The sequence below is a fragment of the Artibeus jamaicensis genome, unplaced genomic scaffold (assembly GCF_021234435.1).
Source record: "Artibeus jamaicensis isolate MK-2021 breed Jamaican fruit bat unplaced genomic scaffold, CSHL_Jam_final contig_1132, whole genome shotgun sequence".
NCBI classification, from domain to species: Eukaryota; Metazoa; Chordata; class Mammalia; order Chiroptera; family Phyllostomidae; genus Artibeus; species Artibeus jamaicensis.
The window spans coordinates 6766121-6780238 of NW_026521221.1; the positions used below are offsets into that span (position 1 = coordinate 6766121).

General features: G+C 56.8%; 1 protein-coding gene across 7 annotated transcripts in view; it reads left to right on the forward strand.

Annotated features, from left to right (window-relative positions):
• Window positions 1-14118, forward strand: part of PAK6 (p21 (RAC1) activated kinase 6) — a 36793-nt gene that overhangs the window by 18811 nt on the left and 3864 nt on the right. For 5 of the 7 annotated variants that reach the window (XM_053665159.1, XM_053665154.1, XM_053665146.1 and 2 more), the window contains 5 exons: window positions 848-984; window positions 6926-7134; window positions 7999-8652; window positions 13140-13637; window positions 13767-13900. In XM_053665159.1, coding sequence (XP_053521134.1) covers window positions 6931-7134; window positions 7999-8652; window positions 13140-13637; window positions 13767-13900 — 1490 coding nt within the window. In that variant the 5' untranslated portion in view covers window positions 848-984; window positions 6926-6930. The remainder of the gene's footprint in view (window positions 1-847; window positions 985-6925; window positions 7135-7998; window positions 8653-13139; window positions 13638-13766; window positions 13901-14118) is intronic. The other 2 variants (XM_037161821.2, XM_053665166.1) reach the window with 2 other exon arrangements.

Below are 14118 nucleotides of genomic sequence, written 5' to 3' on the forward strand. Positions count from 1 at the left end.
ATCGGCCTGGAAAGAACCTGGCATTGGCAATCTTGGTTGAAGGAGCTGGCCCTGGCCCACCCACTCCATCCTGTTGCCATGAGCTCACTCAGGCTGCTCCGTATTCACAGAGACCCCAGGGAGGAGATGAACTGCAACCCAGGGCCCTCAGAGTGGGAACAGGGGCTGTGGAACCAAATCCAGGGCCCAACCCCAACCCCGGCACGTCCCAGTTCTGTGACCTTGAGCAGGTTATTTAATCTCTCTGAGCTCGTCTGGATTTCTGAATAATAGTAATTCCTACCGCTAGCATCGTTGTGAGGATTAAACGAGTTGATCCTTGGAAAGGGCCTACCACATAGTAAGCGCTCAGGAACAGTAACTTCCCTTTTTGTCTCGAGTCTCCTCTAGCACGACAGTCCCACCCCTCAGTGACCCCATTCTGTGGTTCCCCAAACTCTCCCATCGGCTCTGCCCTCGGGTTCACTGGGTGTGGCGGCACTTCCTCCAGAAAATCTCTTCCAGGAACTGTGGCTCCTCTGCCAGCTCTGGCTGGAGGAAGCAGCCTTGGCAGGGGCTGCGCCCAGGGAGCTTCCTTCTCCAACTGGTTTGGGCCGGGCTCTTCCCTGCCAGCACTGGCACCCCGCTCTGGTCCAGTCATGGGCCTGCCAGCTGGGAAGCAGCATCTGCAGACATTCAGAAGAGGAAAGTCCAGAGTGTTCCTCTGTCACAGCAACGCATCCCAGCCTGGGAAAGAATCCTTAGCACCTCCCTGCCCTGCGCTGGGGTGAGGGGTCAGACAGACAGGAGGTCCCCCCCATCCCCCGAGTCTGAGCTGGCCCCCTGCCTCTGTCCATTTCTCCTGCAGAGTCCGAGGCCCTCATTGCTTCCACGTCAGAAGGGAAGGTAGACTGGCTCTCTGAAGAAAAATCACCTCCCTTCCTCCACAGGGTACCGTCTTTGAGGAAGGTGCCTCTGCTAGATGATCTGAGTGTGGATGCAGAGGTGAGAATCTGGGGGCGGCAACTGTAAGGGCCGGCTCTGGCATGTGCGTTAATGCTACTCCCTCAGGGCTGCTGCAGCCCCGTCCCCCCTCAGCCCTCAAGGGGTGGGGGTGGGGATGGGGGGGTCGGGCTTGGGCTTGGGTCTGAGGTAGAACCTGGGAGACCGAGAACCAGAACTGGCAACTTGAGGGCCCTGCCTGGGCAGGCGGGTGTACTCAGGGCTCGGGCTCTGTGGCTGGAAGGAAGCAGGATGTTCATGTCTAAGGTGTTTCACTCCCAGTGACTCGGCAGCATCAGATACTTGCGTGGGCAAATGGCTCTCAGGGACTCAGTCATCGTGGCTTGCCATTTCTTTAGAGGAGCAGTCGGTCATCTTGAAGGAAAATCGAGAAGAGTAGAAAGCTGGGGTTCCCCTGACCAGTGTGGCTGAGTTGGCTGGGCGTCACCCGCCAGAGTGAAAGGTTGCTGTTCGGTTCCTGGTCGGGGCACGTGGCTGGGTGGCAGGTTGGTCTTGGTCAGGGCACGTAGCCCGTAGGAGAGGCAATGGGGAAAAAAAGATGGGATAGGAGAAAATCACCTGTAGCCCACCAGTCAAACTCAACAACAATGAATATTTTGCTGTATTACCTTCAACCTTTATTGCATTCACACTGCATTTACAAATCAATCTCAGTGAAATCTTTAGAAAAGCCCTGCTCCTAACCTGTGACATCAAGAATTCGGCTCTGGTGTGGAAGAAAAAGGGGTTCTGTGCAAAGTAACCTCACAGGGTGACCTGATTATAAACCCCAACTGGGCAGGTGATGGGGGGAGTCCTACTTCAGGCACATAACTTTTTTTTTTCTTTTTAAAGATTTTATTTATTTATTTTTAGAGAGATGGGGAGGGAGGGAGAAAGAGAGGGAGAGAAACATCAATGTGTGGTTGCCTCTCATGCCTCACTACTGGGGACCCGGCCCACAACCCAGGCCTGTGCTCTGACTGGGAATCAAACCGGCAATGCTTTGGTCCGCAGGCCCGTGTTCAATCCACTGAACCACACCAGCCTGGGCAGGCACATAACTTCTTTGGCAAAAGGGCCTTAAGCCCGCCCTGCGCATTGCTTCTGCGCATCCTGGTTGACGCAGCTCTGAAACGCCCCCATTCAGCCCCTCCTTCTAAAACCAGAGAGCACCTGATCTTAACTGTCCTGGGACTTAATCCCCTGCTCTGCTCTGCGTCTCCCACCTTCACATAACTGCTCGGACGCTCCCTCCTTAATTTCTTTTTTTTTTTTAAGATTTTTAAAATTTTGTTTTTTAGATCTTATTTCTTTATCTTTAGAGGGGAAGGGAAGGAGAGAGGGAGAGAAACATCAATGCATGGTTGCCTCTCATGCATCCCCTGCTGGGACCTGGCCTGCAACCCAGGCATGTGCCCTGACTGGGAATCAAACTGCGATCCTTTTGTTCTCAGGCCTGCACTCAATCCACTGAGCTATGCCAGCCAGGGCCCCTCCTTAATTTCAAGTGGACAGAAGGAACTATAAGACTGCTATTCTCCACATCCTGTGAGATCTCCCGGCGTATGTTGTCAGTTTGGCTCGAGTAAACCCTTACAAACATTAAAAAAATATATGCATTGGAGAACAAAAACCAAGTAGTGTAATTTGCCTCTGGGACCCCTGGGTGTGGACAGGTTTTGGTCCCAGCAGGTCAGAGGCTTCGGGAGACCCCCCCCCCTTGCAAACTTGGGCTCCACACAGTCACTCACGGGGGACCCTGGGCAGGGATGGCTGGACATGGGGTCTCCCTCCCTGGGCCCCACCACCACCCCCTCTAGCTTTATTATTTTATTTTTCCCACTTAGAATCAATTAATTTTGAGGGATGATATGAGTTCATTTTTCAGGGTTCCTTTTTTTTTATGTGGATATCTAATTGCTTCACTGCATTTATGGAAAAAATCATCTGTTCCCACCACACTGCGGTGTCACCTTTGTCATAAACTGAGTGACTGATATGACTGAGCCTATTTCTAGATTCTCTCTTCTGTTCCATTGGTCTTTTCATCAGTCTTTGTGCCAGTCTCATACATATTAATTAATACAGCTTTACAGTAAACCTCGATATCTAGTGGCATGATTCTCCAACTTTGTTCTTCAACATTGTCTTGGCTATTCCTGGTTCTTTATGTTTCTCTGTAAATTTTAGAATCAATTTGTCAATTTCGACAAAAAGAAATACACTGAGATTCTGAATTAAATCTGTAAATTAATTGGAATAATTGACATCTTGACAATATTGAGTCTTTCAGTTCATGAACATTCTTTAATATCTTTAATTATTTTACACTTTTCAATGTAGAAAACTTACACATCTTTGATTAGATTCATTCATAGGTACTCAATGTATTTAATGTAAAATGGGAAATGGTATCTGAGGGTTCTTTTCCCTGACATCAAGCGAGAGAGTTTTTCTCCCCGAGGCCATTTCTCCAGCTCGGACACCGGCTGGGTGCTCCACAACTCACTTCAGTTCAGCTCTGGCACTGACTTCCTGAGGGAAGCGCAGACCCCGGGCTCAGTCTCCCAAGCTGCCCCCCACTTCAGATTCCAGTTGCCAGTCGTGAGCCACCTGTCCTTCTGACCAAATGGCCATAAAGACAAGGGTTCTCACGACGCCCTCCTCAGGTTCAGTAATTTGTGAGAATAGCTCATGGAACTACTTACTTACTCGTACCAGCGCATTATAAAGGATACAACTCAGGAACAGCCAGATGGGGGAGATGCGTCGCGTAGGCATGTGGCCAGGAGCCTGGAGCCACCACGCCCTTTCCAGACGCCTCACCCCCCCCAGCGCCTGGGTGAGCTCGCCAACACAGAAGCTCCCTGAACATTGCCATTTGGGAGTCTTTATGGAGGCTTTGTTACACAGGCTCAATTGATTAAATCACTGACCATTGGTAATTAACTCAGTCTCCAGCCCTTCTCCCCTCCCCAGAGGCGGGGCGGGGCGGGGGAGCCTGAAAGCTGGGCATTCTTGTCACTCTGGGGAGTCCGAGGGTTTCGGAGCTGTGCGCCAGGAACCAGGGGCCATGACCAGATTTCTATTTCCCATCATATCACAGAATCTCTTTTTATATTTTATTTTCTATTTGTTGCAGGCATGTCAAAATACAATTGATTTCTTTTTTTCTTTTAATCCTCACCTAAGGATATATTTATTGATTTTAGAAAGCAAGGGGAGAGAAAGAGAAAGAGAGAAGCATCTATCAGTTACCTCCTGTAAGTGTCCCAACCGGGGATCAAACCTGCAGCCTAGATATGTCCCCTGACCAGGGGTCAAACCAGCAACCATTTGGTGCATAAGATGACGCTCCAACCAACTGACCCACGCAGCCAGGGCTGCCGTTGATTTTTTTATATTGACCTTAATTGGAGGCCTTTTCCACTCACTTACCTAAGCCCAAGAGTTTGTAGGCAGTGCTTTGCCCCCGGACTTTCCCTGCACATAAGTACATCGTCCCAGGCGGCGCGGACTCCACCGCTGTGGGAGCGTTCGCCGCCTCCCCGGCGGTGCAGACCAGCGGAGTGGCGGACCAGCGGAGTGGCGGGCTCTGGCTCCTAACTCTGCCCTCCCAGCCTGTAGCCTGAGCTCAGTCAGTGCTTCAGCCGGCTCCCACCCTCACCTCCACAACACACGACCACCTTTATTTTCCCCCAGCCTTCCTTTCTGCCACTGTGAAGCGTGTTCTGAAACCGCTGTTGGGGTAGCCTTTAGATGATTTGCTAAAGATGCTGTCCCCTGCAAAACTGGGGCCCTCGGGGGGCAGGGGTGGGGCAGGGGCGTAGGGGAGAGGGATGTCCTGGGGGGAAGAGGTATTAGCCAGCTTGTCTTCAACTCTAGGGTGTCCCGGCATCTCCAGGGAAGTTAGTAGAGTGGGGGAGCAGAGCGAAACTGTCCGCTCAGCTAAGCTAAGCCCCAAATAGAGAGAGGGTCTACCTCAGACGCTGTGAGGACAGAGGGATGAAGCCTCTTCTATAGCCAAGGGCCGAGAGGGAGGAGGTCAGGCTTTACCAAACCATCAAGAATCAACACAGTGGAGAGGCGTTGAGGGCCTGAGGTCCCAGAAGTCAGGCCTGGCCCTTTGACAGGGAAATCTGAGGTTGGAGTTCAGTGTCACTCTCGGGCTAGTATTTACTCATGTCCCCCAGTCTGTAGGGCCCTGAGCTTAGAAGCAGGGACACAGAGAAGTGGCCCAGCAATCTGCTCATGTAATACTCCCCAAACCCTGTGAGGTGTCTCCCATTAACCCCATTTTACTGATGAAGGACACCACAGCTCAGACCATTCAGGTAACTTGCTCCGAGTCTCCCAGATGAGTGGGGGACCCTCACAGCTCACCTGCAACTCAGACAGGTGTATGTCACTCTGAAGTCCTTGGTCCTCAGGCATCCCACACGGGGGGCTTTGCTCATAGGGGGTGTTAGGTGGGCTCCTGAACCTCAAGGTCCTGGAGGGCAGCTGACATTCCAAGGGGTCAGATGTGGATTCAGACTGACCCACTCTGGGTGAACTCTAGTGGGGACGCTGTGGCTACTCAAGCCCACAGCTGTCCTGAGTGGGCTCCAGCTGCCTCCCGGATCTGTGACCTTCTCCACAACCTGCTGAAGTGCCCAGGAAAATGCTGTTTCCAGAGCAAGATCCTAAAGAGAATGCCCCGGTATCCAAAGGCCCCCCAGGTCTGTGGACAGATGAATGACATGAGCATTCAAGAAACAAACATTTACTTTTAAACCCAGAAGTGACCTTTCCAGATGACATAAGAACCCACTAAGCGTATTTTATTTACCACACTAAAGAAAAAAAAATTAAAATCCCATTGAGCTGTTCTGCGCCACTTCAGACACAAAGCGACCCTGCGACCCTGACCTCCATCACATGTGTTCCCAGTCAGGGACCTCCTGACGGTGAGGCTGGAGCAGCACTTAGGAAGAGTCACCTAACCCCCTGGGTTTCCAGTCTCTCTCAAATCTGCGGGCCAGTGTCACTCTGAGCTGCTGAGGGAGCACAACAGGGCCCTGGCTAGACCCCAGAGCAGCAGGAGAGGGAGGCAGGTATGACCGCGAGTGACATTTTGTGAGTCAGCGTTCTGAGACCCAGGGAAAAGGGCCCAAGGGGAGCGGGGCTCTCTCTCCCCTGGAGAGCTTTACCCCTGAGACAGCGGCCCCTCGGGGCTTTCCAGAACCTGGGCAGAGCACCGGTAACAGCAGGGTCAGGGACTGGGCAGTGCGCCTGCAGCGGGGCGGGCTGGCCTCTGTGGAAGTCGTGAGCCGCATCCGCAGGCCTTCTGCTGTCGAGCCACTCGGGGGCGACCCGAGCTGATGGCGATAAAACAGAAACCAACCACGAACACCTTACCATGCTATTGGATTCCACTTGCTAGTTTTGTTTAGGATTTTCACGTTTATGTTCATAAGTGAGATCGGTTCATATTCTCCTTTTCTTCTGCTCCCTTACCTGGTCGGAGAATCAAGGTCACACCCACTCCATAATGTGCATTTGCCAGCTCTCCCCACTCTGCGCCCGTTTTTAATTCTTCGACAGTGGATGATATTAGTAACGGGCTTTGGATCTTGTAAGGACACACCCCAGAGTCAGCCGCTCGACAGGGGACTTGGCACGGACAAGAAGACAGGCACCTCTTTTCTTGGTTTATTGTCTGTGTTGGCTTGTATGGCGCTTTTGTTTTTTCTGGGACCCCTCTGCTGGGAGCTGGCCGTTTTCCTGCCGGAGAGGGGTGGGAGGTGAGGGGAGCCCTGGGCCCAGGCAGGGAAGACGTGCTCCCAGGGAGGGAACACGCCCAGAACCTGGTGCCCGGCCCCCCTGCAGCCACCCCTGCCCCTGGGGCCAGGCCCCTGTGAAGCGCCCGCGGGAGCTGAGCCTGACCCTCCCCACGCAGGCACCATGTTCCGCAAAAAAAAGAAGAAACGCCCTGAGATCTCAGCCCCACAGAACTTCCAGCACCGCGTGCACACCTCCTTTGACCCTAAAGAAGGCAAGTTCGTGGGCCTCCCCCCTCAATGGCAGAACATCCTGGACACGCTCCGGCGGCCCAAGCCCGTGGTGGACCCTTCACGCATCACGCGGGTGCAGCTCCAGCCCATGAAGGTGAGGTGGGGGGCAGGGATGGGGAGGCCAAGTTCAGCTTCTGCCCCACCCACGCCCGGGCCTGGCCAAACCACAAAGGCACCTGGAGGACCCACCTAATTACCAGCTACCAATTAGCTGCCTTCTATCCCATTAATCAGCCTCATTCACTCCCTGGGTGACCCAGGGAGGGGGACCCCGGGGAGTCCTCTAAAGGGAAGGGTTGCCAGATATGGCAAATAAAAAGACAGAATGCCCAATAACATTTGAATTTCAGATAACCACAATCTTTTAGTAGGAAGGGTGCCCACGCAGTACCTGGCCCTGCAGCCCCTGTGGGACTAGGGGTTTAGTTGTGTGGGGCCAGAGGGTGGGGCCAGGAGCCTGGGAGGGGCTGGGTCAGGGTTCGGGGGCCGCAAAGCCAGTATGTGTGGAGGAGAGCCTGGGACCGGTCCCTGCCTCCTCGGCGGGTGAGCTCTGCACGTCTTCCTGAAGGCCACAGGCAGAGCTGGAGGGTGGCGGGGGGCCCCAGGTGGTGCCTGGTGGGTGCCCCGTCCCCACTGGTTCCCCTCAGCTCCCCAAGCTCAGCTGCCCACACTGTTCAGGATGCTGGATTGTAGCCCTTGGTTCCTCACCTGTGTGCCCTGCTGGACTGCGAGCCCCAGGAAATGGGCCTTTTCCCTTTGTTTCTGCTCCAGCACAGGCCTGACCTGCCACAGGCCTGGGTAAGTGACCGAAAAATTGAGGAATGGATGGATGGCCCGGCAGGCAAGGTCCTTAGGCGTTCCTCCTCCAGGCCCCCAGGGAGGCCCCGGCCTGGTCCCAGGCCACTCCCCCCTGTCGAGAAGAGGACTCTCACCCATGCTCTTGTGCTCTCACCTGCAGACCGTGGTGCGGGGCAGCTCTGTGCCCATGGACGGCTACATCTCGGGGCTGCTCAACGACATCCAGAAGTTGTCGGTCATCAGCTCCAACACCCTGCGTGGCCGCAGCCCCACCAGCCGACGGCGGGCACAGTCCCTGGGGCTGTTAGGGGAGGAGCCCTGGGCTGCTGACCCGGACATGTATCTGCAGAGCCCCCAGTCTGAGCGCACTGACCCTCACGGCCTCTACCTCAGCTGCAATGGGGGCGCACCGGCAGGCCGCCAGCAGATGCCATGGCCAGAACCACAGAGCCCACGGGTCCTGCCCAATGGGCTGGCCACCAAGGCACAGTCCCTGGGCCCTGCCGAGTTTCAGGGTGCCACGCAGCGCTGCCTGCAACTGGGCGCCTGCCTGCAAAGCTCCCCACCCAGTACCTCACCCCCTGTAGCCGCCGGAAGGCGTGGGACCAAGGCTGCCAGACATGGCCCTGAGGAGGCCCGGCCACAGTCCTGCCTGGTGGGCTCAGCGGCAGGCAGGCCGGGTGGGGAGGGCAGCCCCAGCCCCAAGACCCAGGAGAGCAGCCTGAAGCACAGGCTGTTCCGGAGCATGTTCCTGTCGACTCCTGCCACGGCCCCTCTGAGCAGCAGCAAGCCAGGCCCCACACCACAGAGCAAGGTATGTCGGGGGCTGCTCTCTGGGGCCATTCTTGGCAGGGCCGGGCCAAGGGCTGGCCTGGGGGATGTGTATCGGGGACTCGCGTCCTGCCTGGCCTTTCCCATCTACCAGGTTGGGTTGGGGACAGCCTGAGGGGACGAAATAATCAAGAAGTCAGCTCAGCCCTGACTGAGGGTTCTGTCCTGAACCAGCTCAGCCCTCCTCCGAAGGCTTCACACGAGTCAGAGGTTGTGCTCCAGGTCGTTTTCCAGGGGCACCTTGGAGGGGCTTGTGGTACAGGCAGCTCACACGCCTGCCCTCTGGGGTGGGTCTAGGTGGACCGCACTAACTGGCAGACACCCCCTGAAAAGGCGGCATCTTTAACCACAGAAGCCCAGACCTTCGCCTGTCCCGGGTGCCCAGCAGCCCCCGCCCAGGCCCCAGCGGAGAGGAGGGCTCCGACCGTGGGCAGGGCGAGGCCTGTCTGCCTCCCTCTTCTCGGACCTTCTTGTCACCCCCACCCCTCACCTGCCCCAGAGGCCCCGCACTGCCTCTCCTGACCAGCATTCAGCAGTGTCCCGCCTCTAGTGAGGATGCCTGCCTGCCCTTTTTTCAGTGGTGGTGATTTTGTGTCATATTTCTGTAGTGATTAATTTTGAGTTCGTGTCTGGTACGAAAAGCTAGAGGATTGAATCCGCCTGGGTCCGGAGGGAGCCGGAGAACTGACGTTTGGCCTGTGCGACAGTCTCAAATGTGCACATTTTTCTTATAAAAAAGGAAACAGTGAAGGAGGACCTCATGGTGACATTCCTGGGCAGAGGAGAACAGTTTTGCTTCTTACGAGCCGTATGGCATCCTGCCTGCGGTGACAGTAACATCCTTTCCCGTTTGGCAGATGAGTAGACTGACTCAGAGAGGGCGCGGCAGCCCCCAGGTGTCACTCGTGAGTCAGTGAAGGAAGGCTCAGCTGTCTGGGCAGCCACATGCTCTCTAGCTCCTTCCTGAGGGGCAGGCGGCAGCCGGAGGGTTCAGCGTCAGACCTCAGAGACTCCGTGGCTCCCCTCCCTGGAGGAAGACAAGCCTGGTCCGTCCCCTCGCAGTGGGCAGTGGGGGAGGGGCCTGGACCCACGCACCCAGGGAAGGCTCTGAGCCTTGTGTCCTCCAGCCCCGCACGGGGACAGTGGACCCGGCTCCCCTGCAGGGTGGAGGCCTGGGGACACATAGAGAAGTGGTTTGTGACGAAGGAGAGTGTCTGTGAGCAGAGGGGTCTGGAAAGTCTGTGCCCCTGGGGAGCCGTCCCCCGGAAAACCAAGGTGGGAGCAGCACAGCACCCCCTGCCAGGGAAGGGGCAATGGGAGCTTGACTGCTCCCTCCCTCTAGGGTTTGAGGGGCTACAGGGACTTGGAGAGAGGGGGTGCCAGCACTGGGCTGGGCACCGACACACATGTTTCTGGGCTCCTGGCAGCACCCCACAGCCTGGCGAGGGCTGCCTCCCAGCCTGGGGCTGTGCCCTCACACTGTACTGGGCGCCCCCTACGGGCCCTGCTGCCGGTGTGCAGGGCTGGCCCCGCACCCACAGTGGGCGGTGGTGGTTGTCTTGGGCTTGGAGACACCACGGCTTCAAGTTCAGTGGAGAACTTTCCTTCTCGGCACTCCGGGCACATGTTTCTACATAAATACCCTAAGCCAGGCCTCTGAGGCAGGGCTGAGACCTCCTCTGAGCCACTCGGAGCCAGAGCTTCTCAACCCTGCACTGTTGGCGTTTGGATCATCTGGATCATCCCTTGTCACGGGGTCTGTCCTGTGTATTGTAGGACATTTAGTAGCATCTCTGGTCTCTACCCCCTAGACTTCAGCAGCACCCCGCTGATGGGACAACCAAAAATCCTTCCAGATATGGCCAAACTTCCCTTGAGTGGCAAAGTCACTCCCAGTCGAGAACCACTGCTTTAGGCAAATCGCCACACAGATGGGGCGTCCAGCTTGCTCCTCCCTCACAGCCCCAGGAACCGTTGGCCCAGCCCACAGCAGCAGTGCAGGGAGGCCAGGCTGCCGATGGCCACGGCCGCCCGGGAGTGGCTGCAGGAGCACCTGTGGCACCAGGTGCTCAGACTTGGCCCAGGCAGCTCGGCCTGCGGTCACTCACTTTGGCTAAAGAGCAAAACACCTCGAGTGGGGGTGGGGAGGCCAAAGAGACACGACAGTTATAAATCTGGGGAATTCAGAAGTGTTTCCACTTAGAGGTAGAAAGGCCATGTCAGAAGACCTCGATAATCAGCAAACTTTTGTTAAGCCCCTGCTGTGTACTGGGAACTCCATTATATGCCAATGATATATGACACCCATAGAACCATGCGCAGGGGCCAGGGAGTAGGCCGACCAGGCTGGAGTCTGCCTCGCCCCTCACTGCTCAGTGACTCTGGGCAAGTTACTTAGCCTTTCCGACCCTGTTTCCTCACCTACAAATGTGATGATAAGAGTACCCATGAGATCATGAAACAGCCCACAGGGTTCTGGGACTTAAACGAGATAATGCATCTAAGGACCTCATCCAAGTGTTAAATCTGCAATGAATGGCTTTATTATTCTTTTTTTTAAAGATGCAGTACAAACTCCTTAAAAAAATTTTTTTAATTTATTTATTTATCTTTAGAAGGGAAGGGAAGGAGAGAAGGAGAGAAATATCAATGTATGGTTGCTTCTTGTGCATCCCCTGCTGGGAACTGGCCTGCAACCCAGGCATGTGCCCTGACGGGGAATCAAACCACGATCTTTTGGTTCGCAGGCCTGTGCTCAATCCATTGAGCTACACCAGCCAGGGCCATTATTATTCTTTAAATAGCCTCTGCCTTTGGGGCACTTACAGTGCAGCCCCAAACCCACAACCGGGGAGCCCAGTGCTGCTACCGTGGCCGTGGCCAGGAAGGCAGCAGAGCACCGCTGTAACTCCGCCCACGACTCTGCTCACGGCTCCCTGCAGAAGACGAGGTCTCAGATGCACAAGGAACTCCGGAATGAATTCGGAGCCCATAATAATTCCTTGATTTCGTACCTGTCTCCTTTCCCTTTCTTGGTGTGGTTTATCAAGTTTCACCTGGTCCTTTCCTGTGGTGACATTGAGTGAAAGTTCCCTCCTTGTGGAAACAGGCAGCAGGGCCATTGAGGGGACACTTGGACCTGTCCCTGAGGAGGTGACCAAGTCTGGCCGTACCACCCCTGTGTCCCGTGTCCCAGGCCACGGCTGAGAGCTGGGCTCTCAGCTCTCTGCAGGCAGGGACACCTGCTTGACCCTGGACAAGGCTGGGGACTGTGGTCAGGGTGGGAGCCCCGAAGCCCAGGGAGGGGTGCTGCAGAGGCTGGGAAGGCTCTGGCTGAGCCCAGGGGACCCAGGGCCCAGACTTGGGGTCCCCGAGCAAGCAGCTCAGCCCAAACTTACTGCTTGAGAACGCTTCCTGGAAGTGGAGGCAAGTCCAGGAACCAGGAGCGGGAGCCAGCAGCACCTAGACGTCGCCTGCGATGGGCTCCGAGGAGCCTTGAGAGGGCCTCTCTGCAGCCCCGAGGCTCCCGTTGGGTTGCTTAGGGCCCGGTCCCTGTGTCTCTCTTAAAAACATAATTCATATCATGTCGCACACCACCAGCTGCATGGGGAGCACCCCAAAGTTGGGGGTCATTTTCTGGCAGGACTGGAGACTCCGGGCCTAGAAAATCAGGGAGCCTCAGAGGCTTCCAGGGGTGGGCTGTGCAGGGCTTATGGGGGGGGGCCAGTCTGCCACTCAGCTCCAGCTTCCCTCCCGACCCACATGGACAGGCCCTGCTGTCCCTTCCTTATGGGTGGTCCCCAGCCAGGAGTTTTGTGCTTGAGAGCAAGTAGAGGGGCTCCTCTGGAGAGGAGCCCTTAGAAACCCCCCCAGGATCCCTGGCCCCAAGGGTTGGGTTTGGCTGGACCTACCCTCCTGATCCCAGTTCTCTCTGGCACCGCATCTCAGCCCAGGGGTGACCCGAAAACCCCCAGATGGAAATATGGCCCTGAGGTCCTCCGTGGGGCATGCAACGGTGCTTTGCTTGCATGGGCCCTTGGGCCGAGAGCCCCGGGAGCAGCTGCCTCTGACCCAGAACACCGGCACAGCCCCGCCGCAGAGGGAGCACTGCCTCCCAGTGGCCTCTCTAGGGTCTGGCTGTCAACTCCCCAGGAAGAAACACCTAGCTAGCACAAGGACGCCCCAAGGACTCTGCTTTCTTTGTCTTCCCGGAAGCAGGCAAGTTGGATGCACAGAGTTCTCATGTGGTCTGCTCACCTGGGAACAGTGGGGGTTGGTTTCCCAAGCAGGACTGGGGTTTAGCTTCTGCGCCATTTGAAAAGCTTTGCTTGCGGCACCGCCCCAGCTTGGCCCGATGCCCTGGTGATTAACCTGGCCCGCGTCCGGGCGTCAGGGCAGCCCCCCTCTGCTGTGGGACGTTTGCTCCAGACATCCCCATGACCAACCTCTTTCTGTTGCTTTTCCCCGCAGCCCAGCTCCTCATTCCCACCACCACAGAAAGACTCCCCCACAAGCCTGGTGGCCAAGGCCCAGTCCTTGCCCTCAGACCAGCCCATGGGGACCTTCAGCCCTCTGACCACCTCAGATACCAGCAGCCCCCAGAAGTCCCTCCGCGCAGCCCCCGCCGCTGGCCCTCCTCCCGGCCGGCCTTCTCCTGCTGGCTCCCCGCGAACCCGGCACACCCAGATCAGCACCAGCAACCTGTACCTGCCCCAGGACCCCACGGTAGCCAAGGGCGCCCTGGCTGGTGAGGACACGGGCATCGTGACACACGAGCAGTTCAAGGCTGCACTCAGGATGGTGGTGGACCAGGGTGACCCCCGGCTGCTGCTGGACAGCTATGTGAAGATTGGCGAGGGCTCCACGGGCATTGTCTGCCTGGCCCGGGAGAAGCACTCGGGCCGCCAGGTGGCCGTCAAGATGATGGACCTCAGGAAGCAGCAGCGCAGGGAGCTGCTCTTTAATGAGGTGGGAGGAGAGGGTGGATGTGGGTGGGCATCTGGGATGGGCAGTGAGCACCGAGCCAGGCCAGGCCGGACAGGTGCCAGCAGGGCGGTGGGGTCTGCCCAGAACTCAGGCATCCCCACCCGCCCCCAGGTGGTGATCATGCGGGACTACCAGCACCTCAACGTGGTGGAGATGTACAAGAGCTACCTGGTGGGCGAGGAGCTGTGGGTGCTGATGGAGTTCCTGCAGGGCGGGGCCCTCACCGACATCATCTCCCAAGTCAGGTGGGCAGCTGGGGACTGGATCCCGAGTGCTGGCTGCCCCACTATTGCCCTGGCAGGGATGTCAGGCAGCCGGGGGCCCAGCAGACTTGGTGGAACTCTCAGATTGCCCCAAGTACCCCCTGTCTATTGGGGTTAATAGGACCCAAGGACCCCGGGCAGTGAGAGGACCAGGTGGTTTCTAGCCCCGGCGCAGGCCCACTTCCTCCAGGGCTCCGTCC